The 27454-nt window shown below is 39.8% G+C and overlaps 1 protein-coding gene across 3 annotated transcripts in view; it reads right to left on the reverse strand.

Annotated features, from left to right (window-relative positions):
• Positions 1-27454, reverse strand: part of Itch (itchy E3 ubiquitin protein ligase) — a 120721-nt gene that overhangs the window by 29938 nt on the left and 63329 nt on the right. For all 3 annotated transcript variants that reach the window (XM_021182181.3, XM_021182162.3, XM_021182171.3), the window contains 7 exons: positions 21115-21160; positions 19300-19457; positions 17648-17843; positions 16173-16268; positions 14250-14424; positions 10701-10770; positions 2912-2996 (listed from right to left, as the gene is read on the reverse strand). In XM_021182181.3, the coding sequence (XP_021037840.1) occupies positions 2912-2996; positions 10701-10770; positions 14250-14424; positions 16173-16268; positions 17648-17843; positions 19300-19457; positions 21115-21160 (826 nt within the window). The remainder of the gene's footprint in view (positions 1-2911; positions 2997-10700; positions 10771-14249; positions 14425-16172; positions 16269-17647; positions 17844-19299; positions 19458-21114; positions 21161-27454) is intronic.

Below are 27454 nucleotides of genomic sequence, written 5' to 3' on the forward strand. Positions count from 1 at the left end.
AAAACTTTATCAAGATCCAAAAAGGAACAAAACAATAGTAGCAACAAGTTACAAAAAGATGACTTGCTCAGTTCTGTTCTATCTTTAAAGACAAGAGGAAGAGATTCCTCATTCCCTGACCTAGGATATAAAGGGAATTTTTTTTTTCTTAAAAAAAAAAAAAAAAAAGATATGTTCTGTGAATATGTTTGTGTTTTAATCTCAGGTGTGGGATAGGAGGCTGCTTCATAGCAGGTGACTATGATTTGCCTTGCATACTAGTGTGGGTGTGGTTTTGCCAGCTGCAGATAGTTTACATTTGGAATTCTGGAAACTTTTGAGAGAGAATAAATACCAGAGTTCCAAGAATGGCTGGAGGTGCTCCAAAGAAAGATGAAGAAAAGGAGGAGGAGGAAGAGGAGGAGGAGGAGGAACCACAGCAGCTGTCTGCTGCTCCTGGTTGCTGCTGCTGTGGTTTGTCAAGTGATCTTGAGCAAAGAGACAAGTGAAGATGGAGATACCCTGACTAAAAAAAAAACCTGACTGGCCCTAAGAATCCCAGTCCTTAATCAGCAGGAAGTAGCTTTTAAGAAAGGTCTACATCTCATTTCCCTTCTAACCTCCTTTCTCTGCTACCTAGTGTTGGGTTGGAAGGGATTAGGGTGGCATAAAGGTTGGAAAGGAAAGTAGAGGTAATAAAAACATAAAATAGTAAAATAAAAAAAGTAGCATCTACACGGGGATGCTGGGATCAAACCCTAACTCATACATGTTACCCAAGCACTGTACACTGAGCTTCATGTCCAGCCCAGAGACAATTTCACTAAGGAATCATAATGTTTTATCCTTAAAATGTTGCATTCTTCTTCTTCTTTTTTTTTTTAAAGATTTATTTATTATATCTAAGTGCACTGTTGCTGTCATCAGACACACCAGAAGAGGGCGTCAGGTCTCATCACGGATGGTTGTGAGCCACCATGTGGTTGCTGGGAATTGAACTCAGGACCTTCAGAAGAGCAGTCGGTGCTCTTAACCACTGAGCCTTCTCTCCAGCCCTCATTATTCTTCTTATGAAATTAAATATATTTAAGTTAATGTAATAGTTGTATAAAAACTGGTATTTGGTGGTACTTAGAAACAGGTATTTTAAATTCAAAGCATACCTTAAACATATAAGCTACTGAAATGAGACTCGTGAGATTCGTGTCATGAAGAATTACTCACACCTAGAGAAGGCTGGTCTTGTCTTCACTACTGGAAAGTGACTTATTAGTAAAGGTGTGCCCATTAGAAAGGCCCCCCTTTGCCTAGAGGCTTTGACTCCTAGACACCCTACAATGAGCAGAGGCCTGGGGCACATTTTATCAGCTGCAGGCTCTGGAGGAACGACACACTAAGTTTTATTTCAAATGTGTATGGAGGTGGAAGAAGGATCACTCAGGAGGGCAAATGGACACCTCACTGGAGTCCACGGACTTCCCTGGTTTGTAACATTTACATATTACGAACATTAATGCATGTTCACTCTTCTTTAGCAATGAGAATTAGGAATCCTCTCAGACTCTTCTCTGCATATGTCTCCCTTCTATTATTTCTCTATAAAAAATATGACTGAATATAATTCAGTAATTCTAGTGGCTTCTGTTACTGCTGCTGCTGCTGTTCACAGACAGGAGCCCACTAAGTAATTGAGACTAGCCTGGAACTCATGATCTTCCCACTTAAGTCTCCTATACCCTTAGAGAGAGAGAGACACAGAGAGAATTAGTGTGTATGTGTGTGTGTATATGTATGTGTATGTATGTACACATACATATACATACAAACAATTTATTAATATAAAAATACATATATATAATTGTTTACATAAAGAGAGGAAATTGGAACAAAGAAGTATATATAAAGAAAGCTATGTGAAGACTAAAATACTGCTGACACAAGCCAACAAACTGTAAGTTAGGAAAAACCAGCCATGCCTTTAATTCCAGCACCTGAGAAAAAGGCAGGCAGATGCCCCTGAGTTTGAGGGCAGCCTGGTCTACAGAGTGAGTTCCAGGGCAGCCAGGGCTACACAGAGAAACCTTGACTCAGAAACAAAACAAGAAGGAAAAGCAGAGGAGGCAGGCGTAGCCACTGTTAGGAGGCTGGACCACACCTTTAGAGGTGGCATAGTCTGGTGACACCTTGGTCTCTGACTCCTAGCCTCCAGAACTCTAAGACAGCATGCTTATATGTGGAAACGGAAACGGACTTCTCTCTCTCTCTCTCTGTCTCTCTGTCTCTCTGAGGCAGTATCTCACTATGCTGACCAGTCAGTCTCCCTCTGCCTCTCAGTGCAGGGATTACAGACGTGTGCTGCTGCACCTGGCCTGAGAATTACTTTGAGCATGTGTTCTTTTTTTTAAAAACAAGGTCTTAGCTAGCTTTAGCACACAGGATGACTAACAGCTCAGTCAGATCATTGTATACTGTCATCAAGGCATTAAAAAGGCAAACCTGTGACCTGTGATGACAATATCTCTTCATATATGAGCCAGCACATATATATGCACAAATACTATACCATACTATACACACACACAGAGAGAGAGAGAGAGAGAGAGAGAGAGATTTTGAGAGAGAGAGATTGAGAGAGAGAGAGAGAGAGGTCTACACCAACTACAGAATCTTTTTTCAGTTCTGTAGCTGTATTGGTGGGAAAGAAAGAAAACCAATGAGTTGTCCCTGGGCCCTGCCCCATGAAACTCATGAAACTCAAGCTCTTCATTACACATAACGATTAATTACATTATAGGTTACATTACAAGTAATCATTTTTCTTCTTCAAAGGTATGTAGGTAACTTGTGTTTAAGGTCTTTGAGGAAAATACATAAATGAGTCAAAAGGTAAATAACCTCCAGGGGTCACACACACACACACTAAAGCTCTTACCCTTGGCTTCTGGGGTCTTCCCACTGAGTAATCCGGGTGTTATGGTTGACAAAATACACTCTGCCGTTGCTATCAGTTCTCTTCTCTTGATAAAAAAAAAAATGAAAAACACAATATTAATGTTGTAGTTTCCCCTCAAACTAAGACAAATTGAGCTTAATCTGCCCCTTCAGTGATTGCTGATTTTATAATGTCTATATCACATCACACACATGCTTATGAGCATACGCCTCTCCTCCACCTCACTAATCCAGATGTTGGGATAATCTTTTTGTACACGATGTAAAGATGTGTCTCTGTCCTCCTTTGCCTGCCTAAGGCACCTCCTGATTGGTCTAATAAAGGGGAAGAGAGGCAGGACTTCCAGGATTTCTGGGGGAGAATCAGGCCAGGGTGTTCACCAGCCAGAAACAGAGAAGTAATGAGCCACATGGCAGAATGTAGTGTGGCCTCCCTTCCCCCCAGCCTGGAACCTGCCTGCTCAAGGGTGGAGCTACCGGCTTATTCGTCCTGCCACGCCCACTGCTGGAACCTGCCCTTGCTGCCTGGAGGCACACACGTGTTCGTCCTGCTACTGGACCCTGAGTTACTTGGCGGGAAATTGGGTTCCCTCCCCCTTCCTTTATAAACTGAGTGTCTGGAAATATTAAATTGAGTCTTGATCCGAATGTTGTCTTGACTCCATTGTTTCTTCCGCCCCGACTAGATTCCTCTCTTTGCAGGGAACTGCCATTCTCAGTGAACCGTTCGTGTTGTGGACCGCGGGCGGGCCGCAACAGTTGGCTCCAGAACTGGGACCTGAAGAATGGCAGAGAGATGCTAAGAGAAACGACTGCTGTGTGGAGCTCCACAAGAAAGGAAAGAATCTTCGTATCGGAGGAGCATCGGAGCAACGGACAGGTACACATGCTAGCGCTAGCCTAAAAAATTTCAGTTTTGAAAGTGTTGCTGGGGATGCGGTAGGATACGAACAAGTTTGAAGCAGTGCTGACCCAACACTGGTTCTGCTTGGGGTCAGCAGTTCGTAAATCGGAACTAGATACGGAGACAGGCGGTGTGCCGCAGTTTTTTAGAAAACTGCTTAGGTGGAAGAAAGAAGGGTTCAAAATCATGGATCAGGCGATTGTGTTTAGTTTTCAGGAGTTGCTTAAGGAAAAAGGAGTAAGGCTTGAAGTACAATTAGTAAGAAATTTTTTAGATAAGATAGATAGCTGTTGTCCATGGTTCAAAGAAGAAGAAACGATAGATTGTGGAACCTGAGAGAAAGTTGGTGAGGCCCTGAAGCGAGTTAAAGTTTGAGATTAAGCTTCAGAGGCTGAGTCTCTTAAGATATTTCTAGTTTAGATAATGATTAATGTGGTTCCTATCCTAAATAGTAAAATTTAAGATAAGATATAAAGCAATGCCTCTTTATTAAAGCGTTAAAGCTTGCTTTAATAGGTATTCATAGGTATTAATTGATATCCAAACTTCGTAATATGATAGTAATGCTTCTAATATTGATTTTAACAGTGATAAATTGTTTTAAACATAGGTTTTGCTTTCCCAAAGTTGTAGGTATTATCCTAACCTTGCACAAAAACTTAAAAATTATGGTTAAAACTACCATTGTTCCATTGACTGCAGCTTGCAGTTTGATTGCAAATTTAAGATTAATGCTCAGATTAAAAAGTATTTTACCTTTGAGTCAATACAGGGCTCTGGGCAGTCCCAGAGCGGCTTGTGGCCTTTTCTTTTGTTTTGCAAACAATGCCTAAAAAAGTTTTTCCCTGTGTTCAAGAAAATTTCCTTTTAACAGTGTTACAGATCTATTCAGATGTTTAAAATAATGCTTAAATTCAAAGATTTTTGCTTCTAGTAAACTGGTAATCACTAGAAAATTTTGCCTCTATGTATGGCTAATATAGCTTTACATTATGTAAGAAAAATGTTTATTGTTTCTGCTTCTTTACAAGAAGCCAAAAGTTTTAATCTTTCAGTATATATTGTTTCCTAAGTGGAAAGTATTTTATTAACTAATGCTTCTCAAGGGAAGTTTACCTTAAATCCTTGCTCTCACCCAAAAGATTCAGAGACAGTATCCTTTTGTTATTTGGTGTTTTGGTTTGCTGCAAGGGGTTTTGCAGGAAATAAAGAAAGCTTTTATAATTGTTGTTAATTGGTAATTAAAAATTAGTTGTGCCCAAGACAATTCTTTGGCCAGAAAAAACATTATTGTAAAGTCATTTTTCTCATCCTCCCAGCTGATCGTTAGGCCACGTGGGCCCAACTAGCTGCTGTGGAGCGGAGTCTTAAGACACACAGTTGGGGGCTGGTGAGATGGCTCAGTGGGTAAGAGCACCCGACTGCTCTTCCGAAGGTCTGGAGTTCAAATCCCAGCAACCACATGGTGGCTCACAACCATCCTTAATGAGATCTGGTGCCCTCTTCTGGAGTGTCTGAAGACAGCTACAGTGTACTTACATATAATAAATAAATAAATCTTAAAAAAAAAAAAAAAAAAAAAAAAAAAAAAAGACACACAGTTGCCCCTATTCCAGCACAAATAATCTGGTTGTGTGCTGTAGATGGTGTTTTAAAATGCTGAACAATCAAACCTTAATTTATATATTAATAGTCAATGCTATATCTCTGAGCTCATAATTACTTAAAATTGTTCGTCCCTCAGATACTATTAATTCTCAAATTTACAATTGCTTATACATATTTCTAGTTAATAAATAAATAAATTATGCACGTGTGACTCTTAATAACTTTTCTAGCCTTCTAGTTACAACCGTTCCTTAAGAAAAATAATTGAAAGTGCAATTAGTCACTGCCCCTTTACAGCCAAATATTTAAATGTTTTGTCCAAAAAGTTATTAATTCAAAAGGTTAGATATTGTAAAATTTTAAACTTTAACCTCTTAAAAGACAAAAGAGAGAAATTGTATCCCCATATATACTATTTAGTGCATTTCCATGCACACTATTTAAAACATACCTTTATTTTCAAAATTTGAGATTAAAATGTCAAATTTAATAAATGCTTTTTAGTATCTTAAAAGGGTCTACTTATTGGCTTATAGATTGATCCTAAAACAGCTACCTTATTAGGAAAAGGGAAAAACAGGTTCTCTCCACAGAACTCTACAGAAGCATATTGGTAATTCGTGTGCTGAGCTGACAGGTAAGTTAACTCAGTGTCCTGATTAAAAGGACTAAAAGATTAAATTCATGTTTTAGATCCATCCTTGCTTGTCATTTTTCCAGTTTGGACTAGCTTCTAGCCTTTTAACTTTATGGCAATAGTACATCAGAGACTGTATATTCAGACTTAGTAAAATTAGTCATTTAATAGAGTCATAATGATTTTTCACTCTTCTTCAGTGTGACCAGCCATTCTAACTCAATCTTAGACTGGTCTAATATTCAGTTCAATTATTAGAGATTCCTATATTCTAAATTACCTAGCAAAGTTAATTCAGAGCATTTGCCCCAAGGTCACCAAAGGCTCACCTTGCCTTTACCTTATTTGTCCTAAACTTTTTGCAAACTGACATTAAAGGTCAGTCTGCAGCGGAACGCCACTGGCACCCAGTTACTTCTAATCCAGTTACTTCTAATTCTTATGCATTGGTAAAATGGAAGGACACCCTGACTAATAAATAGAAGGGTCCAGATCCAGTTCTAATCTGGGGAAGAGGCTCGGTTTGTGTTTTTTCACGAGATGAAGATGAAGCACGGTGGCTACCAGAGAGATTAATTCCTCAGGTAAACACAGATTCTGTCTCTCCTCGTAAGTATCATTCTAAAGACTAAAATTCCTCTTGAGCTGGGAGTGGAAGCTCTCAAAAAACACTGTTTCCTCTGAGCCAATTCCCCTACAAGAGGTCGGAGATTAACTTTAGCTTTACAATTTGCATCTAAATAAAGTACCTTGACTTCTCCAAACAGAAAATTTACATTGCTACACTCTCATTGTTTAGAATTCTTCCTTCTCTCAAGCAGGTCAATCTACATTCTCCGGTTCTCCGCCCCGCCCCTACAGCAAACAGGTGGTTCTGCTAATCTCCCTTCCAGGGACATCCCAGCATGTGGCTTTTCAGTCTAAGATAAGATTTAGATTTACCAGGAGAGCTAGGGAAGTAGAAATTTCATATATATTTACAAAGATTAGTTCTTATTTTGATAGATATAGGCTTAGTCCCTTAGCTGGCCTCTGGCTTTTCACCCTTGCTGTTACTGCAAGGTGTCCTTAGTTCCTCAGGCTACTGGGAATAACAGGGATGAAGAGGAAAGACTTTCAGCTCCTAGTTTAACCAAAATTAATGGTGTTAATACTGACATAATTCTTGTCTAGGCCTTGCTAAATCTGAGGTTGACAAGTCTCATATAGAGACCTCGCAATAACTCAGAATTGCGATACTGATTCATAATCATATGAATACGGTATGGGTACCGCTTGGCGCAGGAGATTACTGCGGAGGGAAGGTCCAGTTTGACCGTTTCTGAGTTCCCTGTGCAACACACCTGATTTGAAGGAGGTTGGTATCTGACTCCAGCTAAAAACTAAAAATACTTAAGGCTCTGCCTCCCCTCCCCAAAAGATACCAAGAGCCACAGATGTGAGTCGTTACAATGCTCACGGGAGGAATCAGGCCAATGTCCACCCAAGTCAAGGTTAAAGGCCCACTCATCTACGGATGAGAAAATCATTTGATCACCTCTGTTAAGCATTGCCTATTTAAACTTAATTAATAGGGGGGAGAGAGATTGGAGACCTTGCTGTTGTAAGAGCAGGCCCTTCACTGCCTCCCACCCAAAAAATAAAAAAGCCAATTGGCCTTGTACTAGGAGCCAGCCAGTCTTAATCTCTTCTCACTGTTCCCCTGCCTGTCACCCAAAATTGTGGATAATTATCAGTTCAGTGTTATTCTAAAATTGTTTAGCTAAACTCAGCCAGGGTTCCAACGCCCTACTTAAAAGGCAAACAGGTAGCTACCTATTCAGCACTAATTAGCATTATAAAGTCAGAGCCTACAGCCCAGTGCTGGTATTTCAGTCAGTGCTTTTAAGACAGTCTCAGCCAGATACAGTTTACCATTAGAATAGTTAGGGAATCCCACGGAAATAGGTTTTTTCTTTAGCCCTAGGAACTCAGGCAGAACTATTGAACATAGATAATTTTTCTGCCACAGGCCACCTCCTTTTTTTTTATTTTTGTTTTGTTATCTAATGGGGGGAAATGTGGCCTCCCTTCCCCCCAGCCTGGAACCTGCCTGCTCAAGGGTGGAGCTACCGGCTTATTCGTCCTGCCACGCCCACTGCTGGAACCTGCCCTTGCTGCCTGGAGGCACACACGTGTTCGTCCTGCTACTGGACCCTGAGTTACTTGGCGGGAAATTGGGTTCCCTCCCCCTTCCTTTATAAACTGAGTGTCTGGAAATATTAAATTGAGTCTTGATCCGAATGTTGTCTTGACTCCATTGTTTCTTCCGCCCCGACTAGATTCCTCTCTTTGCAGGGAACTGCCATTCTCAGTGAACCGTTCGTGTTGTGGACCGCGGGCGGGCCGCAACAATGTAGATTAGTATAAATAGGCTTATTTAAGTTATATGAGCTAGCTGGGAACAAGCCAGCTAAGGCCTAAAGCATTCATAATTAATAGAAGTTTCCAGGTCATTCCTTGGGGAACTGGTGGGTCAGAGACAACCTGCCATACCCACTTACACTTTTAAGAGTTCTTTCTGTTTCTTAGTGAGATATTAAAATATTATTTTGGGGCTGAGAGTGATGTCTTTGCACTTAAAAGCACTTATGCTGTTCTATAGAGGACCCAAGTTCAGTTCCCAGCAACCGAATCAGGTAGTTCACAACTGTAACTCAAGAGTACTTGAGGTTTCTGAGGGGACCTGAACTTAGGCACATGTCCACATACAGACCCACATATCCACATAAAATAAAAATACAATAAAAAATTTAAAAATTTTTAAATAAAAAATTTCTAAGAAGCTAAAAGAGATTTATTTTATATTATCCTGCCCATATGACTTCTCAGCTATTTAGCTTTACATAAATGACATATGGGTGTGTGTGTGTTAAAATAGGTGTGAGCTTAAGGTCTATAAGAACTAGGTAGGTAATTTATGCCTCAGATACACCATCAGCTCCCTCAGTCCACAATTCAATATTCTGAGATCAAGAGGTGATTTTTTTTTCCCTATAGCTGCTTCAAAAGAGTAAAAATGGTGTGTTAGTAAGCATCACCATAAAAATGAGCCCAAGTTCTGCTGTAAAATGAAGGGTGGGGGCTGGAGAAATGGCTCAGAGGTTAAGAGCACTGGCTACTCTTTAGAGGTCCTGAGTTCAATTCTCAGAACCCATGTGGTAGCTCACAACTGCCTGTAACTGAAGTTCCTGGTCGAATCCACTCTTCTGTAGGCACCAGGTATACCCAGATACATATGCAGGAAAAAAACATGTATACATATAAAATAAAAATGAACATAAATCTTAAAAAATAAGTAGAAGATGGGAGTATAAATGTGTAGCCTTCAACTATATACAAATAAAAGAGGTAGGAACAAAGCACACAACCTACGTCCAGCAATGCAGTGTCTGACAGGTCAGGGTCCACACCAAAGGCCACCCTCCTTTTCTAAAGCTCTTTGCTTTGCTTTCTATCAACCATACACTGACCATTCCACTTCCCTAACCATCACAAGACTCCACCTCCAGACTCACATATAAATATCTTCTTCACTCAGAGAAATGGCCTATTTTGTTCTGTCTCATGGTGGCTGTATATATGCCTAGTGGGTGGAGATATATACATATATAAGCATATTTACACACATGCATATGGAGCCCAGAGGACAACCTCACATGTTTCTTCTCAGGGATTGCTATGTTTTTTGAGCAAGAGTTTCTCATTGACCCAGGACTCATCTGATTGAGCCTAGCCAGCCAGCAGACTCTCGGGACCTTCTCAGATACCTCCCTCAGGAGTATAAATGCCTGGCAGCACACCCATCTTTCTTCACAGATACAGATAGTGGGGAGTTACACACTTACACAACAAGCACTTTACTATCTTCCTGCCTTTGTTTTGTTTGGTTGAATCAGGATTTCCAAAAGTTGATGCTGGTTTTAAACTCAGTGTGTAGCCAAGGCTGGCCCAGAACTCCTTGTGCTGAGATTATAGGCATATACCAATCATCTCTCTGGGTTATTACTAAAATATTTTGAGTAGAAATGATTTTAAAAAAAGAAATGATGGCTATTTTTCAAGATAGATTATGTATGCTTCCCTTATGTGTACATGCCTGGCTTCCCTTAGTTTTTTAGACTGTCTCTCTCTGAACTTGGAGGTCAACAATTTGACTAGGCTTGCTAACCAATAAACTTCAGGGATCTGTTGATGTCCTCAACCTCCATGGGGTTGCCGTCATGTGCTATCAGGCCTGGCTCTTTACCTTGGTCTTCGGAATCCAACTCCTGTTTGCACAGCAAACGATTTTCCTACTTAAGCCATTTCAGCTTCTGTTCATTAGAGAGCATCCAGCCTCAAGTATTTGGTGACAGTAACAGACACTGGAGCCTCAAGTATATAAACTTGTAAGAATGACTTTCTTCTCTAAGTTTACATCCTTGAGTTCCTTCCAGATTATTATATTCATAATCTGTTTCTTTTCACTTTTTTGCAATGCTAGTGACTGGACTCAGAGCTATACCCTTGCAGGACAACATCTCTAGTCCTGGTTTTCTAAGTAACAGATTTTCTAAATTAAGAAACTGATGTGCTTACCCCATCCAGGGGGCAACGGACCAAGCGGATCAAATTCTTTGTTTTGTGATGTAGCAAACAAATCTTGATTCTATAAAGAATAAAAATAAATAATTAAACAAATATAATTCACAACATAAGCACATGACTTCAGAGCTAATGTATGAATTCCAGTATAACTTACCTAGCATACACAATACAACATATTCTTGCAGAATTCATGCCCTAGAGAAGTTTTATATAGTACCAACATACTTTATTTTGGCTAAAAAATGTTTGAAAACCCTATATTATAACAATAAATGTTGGTTCAAGATATAGCAAAAAAAAAAAGAAGAGAAGAGAAAAGAAAGAAAGATAGAAAGAAGAGAGAGAGAGAGAAAATGCTATGGAGTGGAGCTAGCGAGATGGCTCAGTGGGTAAGAGCACTGACTACTCTTCTAAAAGTCCTGAGTTCAAATCCCAGCAACCACATGGCTCACAAGCACCCACAATGAGATCTGCTGCCCTCTTCAGGTGGTGTAGCTGTCTGATGTCAGCTACAGTGTACTTATGTATAATAATAAATAAATCTTTGGACCGGGTCAAGCAGGAACTGAGGGAGCGGGGTGGACCACAGTGAGCAGGGTTGACCAGAGCAAGCAGAGGTCCTAAAAATTCAATGCCCAACACCCACATGAAGGCTCACAACCTTCTGTACAACTACAGTGTACTCACATACATTAAATAAATAAATAAATCTTTTTTAAAAAAGAAAATGCTATGGAGTATTATCTAACACTTAAAATTATGTGTAATTAAAATAGTACATAAATACATAAATTCTTACCTACAAATTACATTTATAAAACCAAAACCTGGAGTGGTAAGATAGCTGGATGAAAACAATCTTGCTGAGTACTCAAAACAACAGAAAACCGGAGACAGATGGAGTGGGGAGTAGCAAGACAACACATTGCTACCAGAGCAATTAAGTATCTATTTCACATAGAAGGCAAATGAGTCCTGGTGAGATTAAATAGCTTATTCAAAATTACTCAAAGTAACTGTGGAACCAGGAACCAGATGTATCTGACTCCGAAGTCATCTGAGAATCATGTGAGAACTAGGGTTGAAAGCAGCAGGCAAGTTTAGTAGCCACACTTAGAAAAACAGAAACTAAAATGTGAAACAGAATAGAATTTAAAAGAAGAAGTGGGAAAAAAAGGGAGAGGAGATGATTAGCAGAGGCTTCTAGCTGTTTAGAAGGCTTAGCCAAGAAGATCTGAAGGTGAAGGCCAACCTGTCTCAAAATACAATATGACAAGGGTAGGGCAGCCACGACAGCACGAAGAGCAGCAACAGTGGCTCTGCACTACCCCATGGCAGTGGGCTCCAAGAATGACACAGGTAATGAAGAATGGGAGCAAGTTGAGGCATGGCCAGCATTGTGATCACCTCTCCAAGCACATAAAACTTGTGTGGCAAATGCTATGGGGGGTATGTGGCTCTGCTCCCTATGAGCAATGCTCTATGCCACTTGGTTCCTAAAGCCAAATGAGCCCTGACAGTAACGATGTACATCCATGCTCAGAAGATGTGTGAGGAGTTGAGATAGTGTTGGCTGCCATGAGGAAAGAAGCTGCCCAGACGTTCTAAGTCTACCTGTCCCCTCAATAGGCACGCCCCCATACGCTCTCTAATAAAGATGACTTGGTCCACAGCACTAAGTGGACACTATTCTAATGATGAGGTCCAACGAAAGGCAGCAGAGGCTGGAGAGATGGCTAACAGTTAAGAAAACAGGCTACACTTGCAGAGGACCTAAGTTCTGTTCCAGCATCTATATGGCAGCTTCACAACTAGCTATAATTCTAGACACACGGGGACGTGAACTTCTGACTCTATATAATACTGCATGCATGTGGTATCTGGTATACAGACAAACATTCAGGTGCTCAGACACATAAAATAAAAGTAAATAAAGCCCCCCAATCAATCAATAAGTAAATAAATAATCAAACAAATAAAAGAAACTGGTAAGAAAATGGAGGAAAGGTACCCTTTAGGAAGAAAGGAGAGCCATTTTCCTCTAGTGCACTGTAAAGAAAAGCTCACACAACGCTGAAGAACCAGAGGTGGAGAGGCTCAGCTTCCCCAGGGTCCGCCAACTGGCTTCTTTGGTTTAAGTTCTATATACTACTGCAACAAATCTATTTATTTTGACATGGGCTATTTTACTTTTCTCAGAGACAGTTCTGTGATACTTTATGACTTCAGATTATAACATCCCTAGCAGCAGATCACACAGCAAGGAAAGCACAGATGTTATTTTATATATTTATCACTGTATTTGCACTGTTAGTCTGAAGGAAACTAAAGTCTTTTGGTTATTGGGTTTTTTTGCTTGCTTTTGTTCTGTTTGTTTTTGTCTATCTCTACTCTACCCTGCCCCACCCCAGACATGGTGGCTAACCTGGAACTCACAACAAAGACCAGAAGGGCCTAGAAGTCAGAGATCTAACCGCTTTCACCTCTAGAGTGCTGAAATTAAAGCCATGTACTACCATGTCTGGTTATTTTTATTGTTTTTGGTTTGGTTTTGCTTTTGTTTTTGAGCAGTGCCTTAGTGTCTTGGAGTTGTCTGGGCTGGCCTTGAACTCTTGAGCTCAAGTGAGCCATATGGTCAACTTCCTGAATGCTAAAGATAACAGGTGAACATCATCTATTCAGCTTTGTAAAGCAAATACTTTATAAACTTACATAGTGTAGATATATGTATAATATAACACTGTAAAGACTATAAGCTCTTTAGTTGAGCTGCATACTAGTTTATTCAGGAAACTTTATCAGTAAACGGTAACCACTGTCAACTCTATGCAGCCACAGAAAATTTAGGCTCCCAGTCGGGTAGTGGTGGCGCACACCTCTAATCCCAGCACCTGGGAGGCAGGAGCAGGTGAATCTCTGTTAAGTCAAGGCCAGCCTGGTCTGTAGAGTGAGTTCCAGGACAGCCAGGGCTATACAGAAAAACCCTGTCTTGAAAAACAAAACAAAACCCCAAAACAAACAAACAAACAAACAAAAAAGTTAGGCCCCCTGAGACTTGAACTTTCAATTTTTCTAGTAAGTTATAGGCAGTTACATTTAAAATTGTTTGAATTCTTTTTGAACTACTTGGGTTCATTTTTATCAATCTTTTCTCCACAGCTCTAACTTCTTTTTCTTTTCTGTTTCTTTTTAATAGGAAAGACAAAATCCATGACTAGATCAATATCTACAGATTGCAGCACCTGGGTTACCACCCTACTACCTTCCTTCCATTAGTGCTTCATACGATGCACGCAGGCAGTGTTTAAACACTGAAGATTGTTTGTTTGTTTACACAGTGTTCTGCCTGCATGTACACCTGAATGCTAGAAGAGGTTTCTAGATCTCATTGTGATAGTTATGAGTCACCACAAAGTTGCTGGGAATTGAACTCAGGATCTCTGGAAGGTAGCCAGTGCTCTTAACCTCTGAGCCTTCTCTCCAGCCCAACACTGAAGATTTTTATTAGTTATACTAATCAATAAATCAACAGGCCCTTACCCCATAGATGAATCTCTGGTTAAACTGCTGCATTGCTCCCTGAAGCTGACTACGCTGTAGCTGCCATTGTTCATAGTTCCGGACAGATTCCAAGGTTGGCCTCTGCCATGTTGTGGTTCTTGTGAAATGGTCAACATAATAAATACGTCCCATATTGTCCACACGCCGTTCCCAGCTAGAACAGAAAAGAAATCACTAATTTAAGAAAACTTGTACAAAGCATATAAGATTTTTTACCTTGAGAAACTACTATTTTTCTCTTTGTACTGAGGACCAAATCCAGGGTCTTACACATGCTACTGAGTGCTGTGTCACTGAGCTACATTCTCAGTTCTTTCTGATTTACCTGAAATCATTAATTCATATTTACAAACTGAACTTCAATGTTTCTAAAGTTTTGTCCTTTATAAGTCTGTAGCATGTATCAGAGAGGTCTTTTAAATATATGTTCAGAATAAGTCTCAATTAAAAACAACTTACACAGGAATACAACTACCTTACAACTTACTTGTAATAAAATAATAACTAAGACAAAGAAGTTTTTTCTTCAAATTATTTCATAAGTCTACTATATAGAATTAACTAACACACACACACACACATCAGATTCTTATGGTGGAAACAGATTAACACTATTGCCAGCATTACTATAGATAGAGCTCCTCATCAATATTTAATATACTATTACCTGCTAATTCAACAAGTCAAACCACCTTTAGGTATGCATTTCTCTAAGAGTTAGTTGATGTCTAGCAAAGTTAACATTTTTCTAAAGATTGTTATTTCTATGTGTATGTACATGTATGCTGGTGACTGTGGAGTTAAGCTGGATGCCCTGGAGTTGGAGTTATAGGCAGTTGTAAACTGCCTCATGTGAGTGCTGAGAAACAAATTCACAAACCCTACAAGACCAACAAACACTCTAAGCCACTGAACCATCTTCAACCTCAGAGTAGATGTGCCCCTCACCCCATATTTGCTAGATATTCCCTTTGAATTAAAAAATATATTTTCTTTCAATCTTATGTAATATATACATTAAATGCTCAGTACTATGTTATCAACATGTCCTTAACTTTCTGAACCATTTGCAATGATTGTAATATACATTAACGTTAATAAGAGAGACTTTATCCTAACAGATACAAGGAGCTGTAACTCTTTCCTCGGGGTGGAGGGGCTGAGACAGCTCTTACAGCACAGGCTGGCTTCTCACTCCATGCAGAGCTGAGGATGCCCCTCATCTCCTGACCCTCACCATGCTTGGTAGAGTTATAACTCTTTTTTTTTTTCATTTTATATTTTTTTAAAGATTTATTTATTTATTATATGTAAGTACACTGTAGCTGTCTTCAGACACTCCAGAAGAGGGAGTCAGATCTTGTTACAGATGGTTGTGAGCCACCATGTGGTTGCTGGGATTTGAACTCTGGACCTTCGGAAGAGCAGTCGGGTGCTCTTACCCACTGAGCCATCTCACCAGCCCGAGTTATAACTCTTGACGAAACTAATTTAAAATTGTGTGTCTCTTAGCTGGCTAAAAAGCTCAGAGAGAAAAATACAAAGAACAAGAATTAAAGAATCTTTAAATTAGAAATGATAAAAATAAAAATCACTCATCATGGTATGGCAGCATAGGTCTGTAACCCCAGAACTTCCAAGGCTGAAAGGTTGAGGCAGGAGGATCAAGAGTTTCTTCTGGAATATGCAGTGAGACTCTATCTCCTAAAACAAATAGTAACAGAGCAACAACCCTCAGCATGCTCACTCAGAGCCAGTGCTCCAGCTCTCGTCCTTCTAGTCTGTGTCTAGCACAAAGCAAACAAAGGAGAGGAAGAGGAGAACAGGGACTGTAGGAAACCCCAGTTACAGACACAATTTGTTCTTCTGGATTAACTGCCATTTTTAAATTCAGACACTTACCCAGGAGGTAGAGGTTCTGGTCTATCCCATGTTGTTCGCTTTTCAACATGGTCTACATAGTAAACACGCCCATGCTGGTCTACTCTCTGCTCCCACCTTAAATAGAAATCAAAGACTAGTAAGAACATTTTGTATTAATTTGGCTTTTTAATCCTGACTATACCTTTTCACCTTAAATAATCATCTTACATAACTGAAAAAAATAAGCCTGTTAGTCTATACAGGAGAAAACAGAATTAAAATACAATCAAGAAATGGCATCTAAAAAGAGAGGGAAAAGCCCAAGAGTGAATGAGTTTTCTTTTTTGTGTTCTGGAAAAAAAAAAAACCATGCCTTTCAAAGCCAGTCAGTCAATCTAGAAGAGCGGAGTGTCTCAATCTAATCTGGCTATCCTTAGAACCTGAGAGGTAAAGAGAGCATCAATGCCTGAAACCTCAACAACTGAGCTAACCCAAGGGCAGCATTTGACTACATTCTACAAAAACAGAACTCACAGCGTAAGTCTTTATCAAAGATGTTCTTGCACATTACAGAAGAGAGCTAACCGACCAGCCGCTGTCACACTCTAGTCTGTGCAGGTTTGTCGCCAAAGAGAAGAGGAAAGCAGAAAACCACCACAGTTTGTTCCTTTCACAGTTATTTGCTTATTTATTTTTATGTGTATGGGTATATAGACATGTCTGTATGCCACATGTGTGCCTGGTGCTCACAGAAGCCAGTAGAGGACATCAGATCCCTTGAGAGTGGAGTTACAGACAGAGTCAAAACTGGGTCCTCTAAAAGAGCAGCCAGTTCCAGATCTTAAATCTTTTTATTTACTTATTTTTTTGGTTTTTTGAGACAGGGTTTCACTATGTAGCCCTGGCTGTCCTGGAACTCACTCTATAGACCAGGCTGGCCTCGAACTCAGAAATCTACTACCTCTGCATCCCAAGTGCTAGGATTAAAGGTGTGCACCACCACACCCGGCTTATAATTTTTTATTGCTTGGTTTTTGTTAACTTTCTATGGTGGTGGTGGGGTCCCACCATAGAAACTGTTTTGTTTTCCATGTGTAATGGTGCATACTTGGGCAGTATAGGCAGAGGGGTGGATACTTCAAGGCTACTGTCACCTACACAGTGAGTTTGAGGTCAGTGCAGGGTATGCAACAGTCCACCCTCCACGCTCAAAAAAACATCTGGGGGACATCTCATGCTGCAGCCCAAGTTGTCCTGGAACTCACAACAATCCTTCTGCCTCAGATACCCAAGTGCTGAGATTATAGGCATATGCTAAAATACCTAGCTCATTTTTTTCCTACTTCCCCAAAAGAAGAGGTAGTACTTAAAATACGGTAAGCTTTCTTGGATTTAAAACTCCCCAAATCAATTACAATTACTTAAAAGACAATTATGAAAGAATATACTATAATCCTTTTCAATTAATGAGTACACTCAAAGGCTTAAAAACCCAAATATTAACGGTTACTTACCCAGGTGGTAGGGGAGCTTGGCTTACAGTATTCAGGGGCCTAGGGCCCGAGCCTCCAGATATAGTAAGAGGAATTATTAATCCAGATGTTGCTCCTTCAGATGTACTTGTATTTACATTTGTATTTGTTGGTGGCAAGGAGCCTGTACTAGATCCATCACTGTCAGAATTCGTGGATGGTGAGCCATTGACAGAAGCTATACAAAGTTTGAGTAAAAGAAAAGTTTTTGCTTTCTGAAATCTAAAACCAGCACAGAATTTTAATTTAAAAATTAAAAAGTTGATGATAAATAAAACCTAAGATACAGGTCTCATCAAATTACACAGCATATATTACTCTGAATTCATAACCATATAAATAACTACTTAGTTGATTTTTGTGGTACAAGGACCTTGTGTATAATAGACAAGTATGAGCTACAACTCCTAGCCCAGTAAAAACTTTTAGAATAAAAAACCATGGGTACCACTTTCCAGATCCTTAAAACTGCCTTTTCTAATGTGACTCTGAAGATCTGAGACTAATTTCTGATGTTGGTAACGAGAAAATGGATATTCTGTATAAATGCTACTAAATGATATTCATTTGCTTTTACATAAAATATGAACTTTTTTTGCTTTAAAATTATCATTTACTAGTAAGCTTGAATTTTTTTATCAGGTTTATTCACTTATTTTTGGTGTGTTTGGCTTGCATGTATGTCTGTGCACACCACATGTGGTACCTGGAGAGGTCAGAGGAGAGCATCCCCTGAAACAGAAGTTATGGGTGCTGGGAACTGAATACAGTTCCCCTGCAAGAGCAACAAGGACTCTTAACAGCTGAGTCTTTTTTCCCACCCCTACTCCCGGTCAGCTTTTTAAGAGATACAATGGACTAAGCAACCAAATTATTTTGTATAAGATGTGTCACAGTCATCAACCACACAAAGTTTCGATCTAACTACACTATACTGTATATACTTTATATAATACATGTTATTTTCATTCATTCATTTTTTTCATTCATTCATTCATTCATTCATTCATTCATTTATTCATTCTTCCCCCTGCTCCACCCCCCAGAAAGGGTTTCTCTGGGTAGTCTTGGCTGTCCTGGAACTCTCTCTGTAGACCAGGCCCACCTCAAACTGCAGAGATCCAGCTGCCTCTGCCTCCCGTGTGCTGAGATTAAAGGCGTGCACCACCAACACCCAGCATTATTTTTATTCTTATTAAAGTCCTGTCCCACATAACTTCATTCCTAAAAGAATAACTTATAGAAAGGCAATTCTAAGTTGCTTATGGAAAGGCCATTCTCAGTCAAGTTTTTAAACGTAAAAAAGCAGAAGCCAGATATGGTGGCTCATACCTGCAAATTCAGCACTTGAGAGTTGAAGCAGAAGGATTACTAGGTTGGAGACCAGCCTATGCTACAGAGTAAGATCCTATCTAAATAAAATACCAATGACCTAAAACAGCCTCCCTGACACCTACGTAATAGTCAGTTCCCAAACAGAACATTATTTAAAGACATGGTAGTACACACTCCTGATCCCAGTCTGAGGAAGAAAACATTTGAGGTTAACAAGGACACCATCTGGAGACTCTATCAACTATTCCTACAAAAAAACTTATTATTTATAAAACAACACTGAAGGCTGGAATGTATACCTGGTCTTCGTGGGGTAGGTGGAGGTGGTCTGGAAGGTCTAGGAGGTCTAGAAGGCTTAAAACCACCATTTGAAAGGGACGGAGAATTGTTCCCATTGGCCCTCTTGTTTTCCCCTGATGCTGCAACCTCAGGGTCCTCTGATCCATTTGTGCTCACTCTGGATTAGAAGAAAACCACCTTTATCATTTATTAAAAAGACATTTATTAAAGAGAACTTTTAAACAATGTAAGTTTTGAAGGCACCAAAATCATACATATTGCTACTGTTAGGACATTCATTCTCACGATTCTCTCTTGAGAAGCCTGCACTCATATCTTGGTGTGCACTGGCCTTTTCTAAGTGGCTCTTTCCCTTAACCTTAGGCTTACATCTATGTTAAAAACACTTTCTAGCCAAACAGGGCTACACATGCCTCCAACACAGCATTCAGGAAGTAGAAACAAGAGGAATTAGGGCATTCAAGACCAACCTTAACTACAAATAAAGTTTAGGGCCAGAGAAGCTACATGAGAATAAAGCCACTTTCCCATTTGAAAATAAGTAACAGTTCTCAGTAAGAAGTTACCTAAGAGTGCACTTGTAAGATTAATACGAATGTGATTCTAACAAGGAACACTTCTAGTTGTTTGACAGAACCACACTATGGACTTTGCTTTTCCTAAAGACTTTAACAGTGTGTTGTTTGTTTTTCCTTCTGGGAATGGAATCCAGGGCTTTGGGCACATTGGGTGAGTGTTCCAGCAACTGAGCTACATCCAAGCCCTTTAAAATATTTTAACATGAAAATTTCCATGCATTACAAAAGTAGATAGGTAACATAGGAATTTTCTGTACTAGTCTACCCAACGTCCAAACCATAATATTTTGTTCTATTTCCTTTTATATAGCACAGTCTAGCCTTAAAAATCAAGTTATCGCCGGGCGTGGTGGCGCACGCCTTTAATCCCAGCACTCGGGAGACAGAGGCAGGCGGATTTCTGAGTTCGAGGCCAGCCTGGTCTACAAAGTGAGTTCCAGGACAGCCAGGGCTATACAGAGAAACCCTGTCTCGAAAAACCAAAAAAAAAAAAAAAAAAAAAATCAAGTTATCAGTGTTGGTCTTTGAATGCTTGACCCTCCTGACTCTACCTCCCAAGCGCTGGGACTCCAGGCCTGTCCCCTGCTTGGCTCCTGCTTCATCTGTTCTCCCCAGCAGCAATGTGATAAGATGACATGTTCTCTTTCTGATAACTTTCCATTATAATCCGCAACATTGCTTTTTTGGTTCTCATATTTTTTAAAGATTAATTTTATTATTTATAAGTAATTACTTGTGTCTGTGTATAGGCACATATATTTATATAGGTGCCCACGGAGGTCAGAGAGGTGTTGGTTCCCTGGAACTGGAGTTACATGCAGTTTGTGAGATACTCAACATATGTGCTAATAGAATATGTTTTGTTTTGTTTTGTTTTAAAGATAGAGTTCCTCATTTAGTAGCCTAGGCTAGCCCAAGTCTACACTATGTAGTCCAAGTTGGCTTTAAACTAATGGCTAGCCACCCAACTGCTGGGATAATATAGATAAGTCAAAATACTTGGCCCACAATTTAGCAATCTGAACCTGAAAGTAAGTAATTTTTCCTGAGTATTACATATGCATTTATGCATGCATACACAGATGTGTTTACATGAGTGTCTGTGAAACCTAGAAGAAGACATCAGATCTCCTGAACCAACTTTCCAGCCCCCTGAACCTGAAGTTGAAATAAACTGATCAAGTTAACGTTCTTGCACACTTCTGCACTCTGTGGTAAGCAGTCATGAGCTCTTACCTTGTATCATCTCTGGGTCTGCAGCCATCATCATTCTGTGTAGTACCTTTAACATCAATAAGTTTAAATGAAATGAGATTCAACAGAATAGTTTTCAACTTAAACTAAAACAAAAAAAAAAGCAAAGCCTTCTATTAAACTATTAAATCTTTCTAATGACAACTATAAATCCAAACACGATTTCCAAAGGGAAAACAGGCAGCTCAGATTCTTCAGTTCTATACACATGCAGACCATTACTTAGTCAGAGGTTAGCTAAGGTATGTCACTCACACCTCACTTCTGCATTTTTTGACTCTAACTCAACAAGCTGGCACTGACTCCTCGTGCTTTCCCCTCAGCCTCGTGAGGAGGAGCGTGCACCTTCACACACAGCTTTTAACCATTTACTTCATCTGAAAGATGGGAGAAAGTTACTAATCATCAGTCAATACAAAATCAACTCCAAAATAACAAAGCAATTAATAACCCTTTATATAAAAGAGCTTGGAAAAAATCAGAGAAAATGAAAAGACACAAAGAATTCTCTGAGAGGAACAAGACTGAAAAAACAAGTAAGTTTCAAAGAGGCCGAAATGGATGCCGTATGTTTATGCATTCTTCTAGTTCTATTCACAGGAAGGATTCCTAGGACTCTGTCAGGACTGTGTAAGGTGTTAAAATCAGTCTGTGGACACTGAAAGAGACAGAAAACTGAAAACTGCATAGGACTCCAGTTGAACATGTTACAGTCTAAGAATCACTGAAGAACAATACCCCAGACTCAAATAGGATGCAAAAGCAAGAATGTTTACTCAACAGAATTTCCTGCATGCAGGGGTCTTCCCATCTGGGAATGGAGACAGCTAGTGAGCTTGTAGACCCAGCTTTTACTGTCAGGGGAATTCCAGGGACGCATGTACCTCTTTACCTTGATTGGTTAGCTCTATCTCTAGGGCTCTAATTGAACAATTGGTTAGGCAGTGGAGACCAGTGAGGGCCGGGGGGTAGGGGTGGGGAACAAGCCAGGAAAGAACACCCCTCCATGGCCTCTGCATCAGTTCCTGCTTCCTGACCTGCTCGAGTTTCAGTCCTGACTTCCTCGGTGATGAATAGCAATGTAGAAGTGTAAGCTGAATGAACCCTTTCCTGACCAACTTGCTTCTTGTCAAGACGTTTGTGCAGGAATAGAAACCCTAACTAAGACAGGGGGTGTCATTTATTCATTTAGCTATCTATTCTTACTTCAGCCTAGATGACAAGGTGTCCCCGGATTGGCCGCCTGTGGCTGTAGTTGGCTGACCACACAGGTTCCTGGATCCAGGTTCTCATTTCTGGGAAATAGAAACTTAGGCCTAGTCTCCCAAACTGCAAGCTGGCAGCCTGTCATGGAGTCATTCTGGCTCTGGCTAACTCAGTCCTCTCAGACTAGATGCAACTGGTAAACGCACAAAACTCCCAAGATACAATCATGATTCCAATAGTAAATCACCAACATATCACACCACAGCTCTTTGTTATGTTAATATGATTCATAACCATACTATGCCACAGCTAGCAAGGGTGGTAGAAATCCACTGTTTCTCTTTTTTTAAGTACAAGAGATCATAGAGAAATACACATTTAAAAATGATATAGTGGAATGGATAATTTGTGGAATTGTTTTATAATTGAAACTGTAGTAAAATCTACAGTATTAAAAACAAACTAGCAAACCATGTTACCTCAAAAATATGCTAAGTATGGGCTAGCAAGATGACAGACAAAAGTGATAGTCACCAAACTTTACAACTTGTGTTTGATCCCTGGAACCCATCTGATGGAAGGAGAGAACTGACTCACAAAAGTTGGCCTCTAATCTCCAGTCTCGTCATACTCACATACATACACAGAAACACAGAATAAACACAATGATAATTTTTATGAAAAATCATTAACTATACAACTGAAATGGTGAACCTTATGATATATAAAATGTACCTTAATAAATTATTAAAGTTGTTTCTAAAAACATAACATAGTGTGCTGCTGGGAGTTCTCTGAAAGTTGGCAGTGAAGGGCTGAGTGACCTCCAGTAGAGTAGTAAATTTACCATGTGGACAAATATACTTGAGGAGTCCCAGCATGTCAGTTTGCCCAAGGATATAGCCATGCTAGTCCCCAAAATACATCTGATGTCTGAATCTGACTGGAAAGATCCTGGCAGTCAGCCAAGTCAGGAGCGGTGACTCATGAACTAGAACCTCATCCTGCTGCTTTAACAGCCACTATCCGAGAAGCCAAAGAAATGAAGCTGTGAACCACTCACTGCCTTTCAGCCTCAAGCTTCACACAGCCGTCCTTACTCTCTAGCAGCTTTCTGACAGCGTGATGATGTTGCTTTCTTCTTTCTCACGTCAGTATGTAAAGGATGTTCAATATACACTAGAATGTGCTTGGACCTCCTTTGCTTCTTGAGTCAAGCCAACAATGCCATACATAGCCCTGTCATACGTGTGTGACCCTAAAGCCACACAGTATGATCCAGATCCAGCAGGCCACATCTGCTATATTCAAGAAGTGTCCAAGATCAGTTCACAGCTATTACAGGGAACGTATGATTTCGTTGTGGTGGTTTTTCTTATTGTGGTTGTGGTATTATATTTATGGTGACATGGATTTTTGTTTCAATACTTTAGAAACTTTCCATTTTATCTGACAACCTGTCGCATGTTACAAGCCTGATTAATGAGGAGCTTTTATAATGGGGGGGGGGGGGTTGGAGACGTAGGTCAGTTGGTAGAATGCTTGCTTAACATGCACATAACCCTGAACCTGAGCCCTGGCACTGCATACGCCAGGTGTGATAGTTCACACCAGTTATCTCATCAAGAGACTGCCATTAATCTAAAGTCAGTCTGGGACACATAATACATTACAAGTCAATCTGAGCTCCAGTGTGAAACTGTTTCAAAATAAAATGAAACAATGCTTTCTATGTGTATTATCTTTTCTTTAAATGATACACAGGACATAAGTGGAGTGAGAAAACTATACCCAAAACAATGTAGCATTAAGTACTAAAGCAAGCCAGCATTTCATTTCTCCCATAGGTAAAAAAGTTGGGGTGGGATAGCTCAGCAGGTAAAAGCACTTGCCATGCAAGCCTCAATGTCTGGAACCTGTATAAAAAAATCAAGATACAGTGGTATGCATCCATGACCCAGTACTTCTAGAGCAAGACTGGAGACTGACTGAAATGCCTAGGATCTCTCAGGCCAGCTGCCTAGAGTGTACAATACAGCAGCCAGAAGAAGAGGCTAGGTAGAAGATGAAAACCAACTCCAAAAATTGTCTTCTGACCTTTACACATGCATTGTAGCACATGGGCACCTCACACACACAGACTCCATACACATACGCATACACACACACACAAACACAACACACACACACATACACACACCACATAGATACACACAAATGAATAAATGAGAAAGTCACTTGGAGATGAGCATGGTGACAAGAAATCCTATCAAAATTCTAGATGCACAGGTTTTACCCACAGGAAACTCTGGGAGATTTATAAAGATTTCACCTAAGTGAGGTAAATTAATAGAGCCCTCCCTCAATAAAATAATGACTTTCTAAAGCAACTTAACACACTTCATATTCCTTGGCTGCCTAACAATCTCAAAATCAAACAAAAGTTTGATTTGACATATCAGAATAGAAGCAGAAGGCAGTTTCAAAACACCTTTTATCTTGTGGCAGTTACCAGCCATGACGTGGACCAGAAAGCCTCAGACCAGCAGCAAGATAGGAGTACTGAGCCAGACACTGCACTGGGCTAGGAACCCCAGAAAGTCGATTCAATGTTTTTTGGTTGTAGCTAACCCTGGCACTAGTTAACACAAAGATATTTTCTCCAAATCAAAGAATTCCCAAATTAGGCCTTTTAAGTTTGGACAGATGAAAATAAATGGGAAATTTGCAATCAAAGAACATAAAATAAAAACAAAATGAGCCCCAATGAGGGAAAGAGAAAAATCTTTTCTAAGTTAACATAGTGTTACATGCCTACAATTTTGGTATTCAACACTCAGAGGCATACTGAAAAAACTGCTGCAAACTTGAGGCTAGCCTGATAGTCTATTTACATGGTGAGCTCCAGGCCAGCCAATATTATATATCAAGATCTCAAAACACCAAAAAATTTAAAAAATCATTTATACCTTCAAAGGTTTTAGATATTATTATTAAATAGAAAATATAGAGGAAAACCATGATCAGAAGAAAATTAGTATGTTGGGCATGGTAGTAGCATATGACTGTAATCCCAGTACTTGAGAATCAGAGACAGGCTGTTGAATTTGAGGCCAGCCTGGGCTACTTAGGGAGACCTGTCCCCAAAAACTAAAGAGAAGGCTGAAAGTGGAGCTCAGAGTACTTGTTCCAACTGCCAGCAGCCCTGAGACTTACGCCTGGCATCTCTAGCACACGAATAGAACGTGGTGGTGCATGTACCTTAATCCCAGCATTCGGCAGGTTGAGGCAGAAGATCAGATATTCAGGACAATCGTGAGTTACATGGTGAGTATGGGGCTTGTACTATGTGAGACCTATCTCAAAACTAAACTAATCTCTCAACATCCCCACACAAAGCCAGAAAATGTAAAACTAGCTATACAAGCATCAACAATTCTACTTATAAACATAATCAAGATATTAAAACATCACAGAGAAAGTTTTCCTGAAAGTTAACTGCATTAGTTATAACTCATAATAGCCAAAAGGAAAATCAGCTAAATGCCTACCTGAAGATGGATAAACTGTAGTGTACATATGCAATGTTACTTATTTAGAAAGGCGCTGATGCACAATACAACTCAAAGTCAGCTACAGGCTCAAGAGAGGAGCACCTGCTGTGCAAACATAAGGACCACTGTGCAGAACCTAATGCTCACATCAAAGCCACAAGTGACCCAACACATGCTATGACCACAGCACCAAGAAGGGAGGAAACAGGAGTTAGTGCTGAGCTTGCTGGTGGTCAGTCAGTCAAAATACCAGAGCTCCAAGTATAGCAGAAGATGCTGCTGCCTCAAAGGAACAAGGCAGAATTAGAGGGAAAAAAGCCACTGTCTTCTACCTGCAGTGTGCACAGCTGGACACACTCACATAGATGTGTACACTCATCACACACACTCACAAACATTCAGCTATCATTTAATATGATGCAGTAGTTAACTTTCATTGGCAACTTAACTAGATTAAAAAAATGCCTATGAGTTTAGTAAACCAAGTCTTTGATGGCATTTCCAAAGATGACAAGCTTATCTGACTTAATGGAAACCTCTTGAGAGGTCATGGGAAGCAGAAAATTACTATTACTACAAAAAAGATAAGTAATGATACAAAAGGAAAAATACAGATAACTGCAATGATATTATTTATGTCTTAATAAGTAAACTGTGAGGTAGTTTTCATAGTTGTTTATTTTGTACATATACTAAATAAAATAATACAAATCAAAGTGCTTGTAAACTGGGAAAAAATGAAGAATATAACAAACGTCCCATCTAAAGAAAACGTGATCACAGTCTGTTTTAATTTTTAAAATATCACTCATCATATCAAATAAAAACATAAACACAGGGCAATTTAGAACACATATTATTCTTAGAGAGGACCTAGGACCAATTTCCAGCACCAAGATGGTAGCGCACCAGGGGTTCCAGAAGTAGATCTTCTGATCTCAGTAGGAACCAGGCACTGCACATACATACATGCAGGCAAAACATTAATACATATAAAATAATATAAGTAACAACAGCAAAGGAAAATAAATTAAGAAATTCTGTTGGCCTTTGGAGGAGGGCAGGCCAACTAATATTTTGAGTACATAAAAATGTTGAAATATAAGTCAATTTCAAAAAGACTACAGGAGGAGGGTGTAGTGGTGCACATCTTTAATCCTAGCACTCAGGAGGCACAAGCACAGGCAGAAGAATCACTGAGTTCAAGGCCAGCATGGTCTACATAGTGAATTCCAGGATAGCCAGGGCTACATAGTAAAACTTGACTCAAAAGAAAAAAGGAAGGGAGAGAAAAGAAGAGAGAAAGAGAGAACAACTCTGGCAAGTTGTCCTTGGACCTCCACATTAGTGCTATGGCATATGAAGGCATCCACATACACATGTAAGTAAATGTAGTAAAAACCCTCTTTTACAAAGAGGAAGGCTTCAAATTTAAGACCAATACAGGGTACAGAGCAAGTTCAAAGCCAGCCAAAGCCAGCCATACAGTGAGGCCCTAAAATAACAGCAATAATAAACCTAAGCCAGGCATAGTGGTTCACACATCTCAACGTTCAAGAGGC

Source organism: Mus caroli, unplaced genomic scaffold (genome assembly GCF_978045245.1).
Source record: "Mus caroli unplaced genomic scaffold, Mus_caroli_1 scaffold_2, whole genome shotgun sequence".
NCBI lineage: Eukaryota > Metazoa > Chordata > Mammalia > Rodentia > Muridae > Mus > Mus caroli.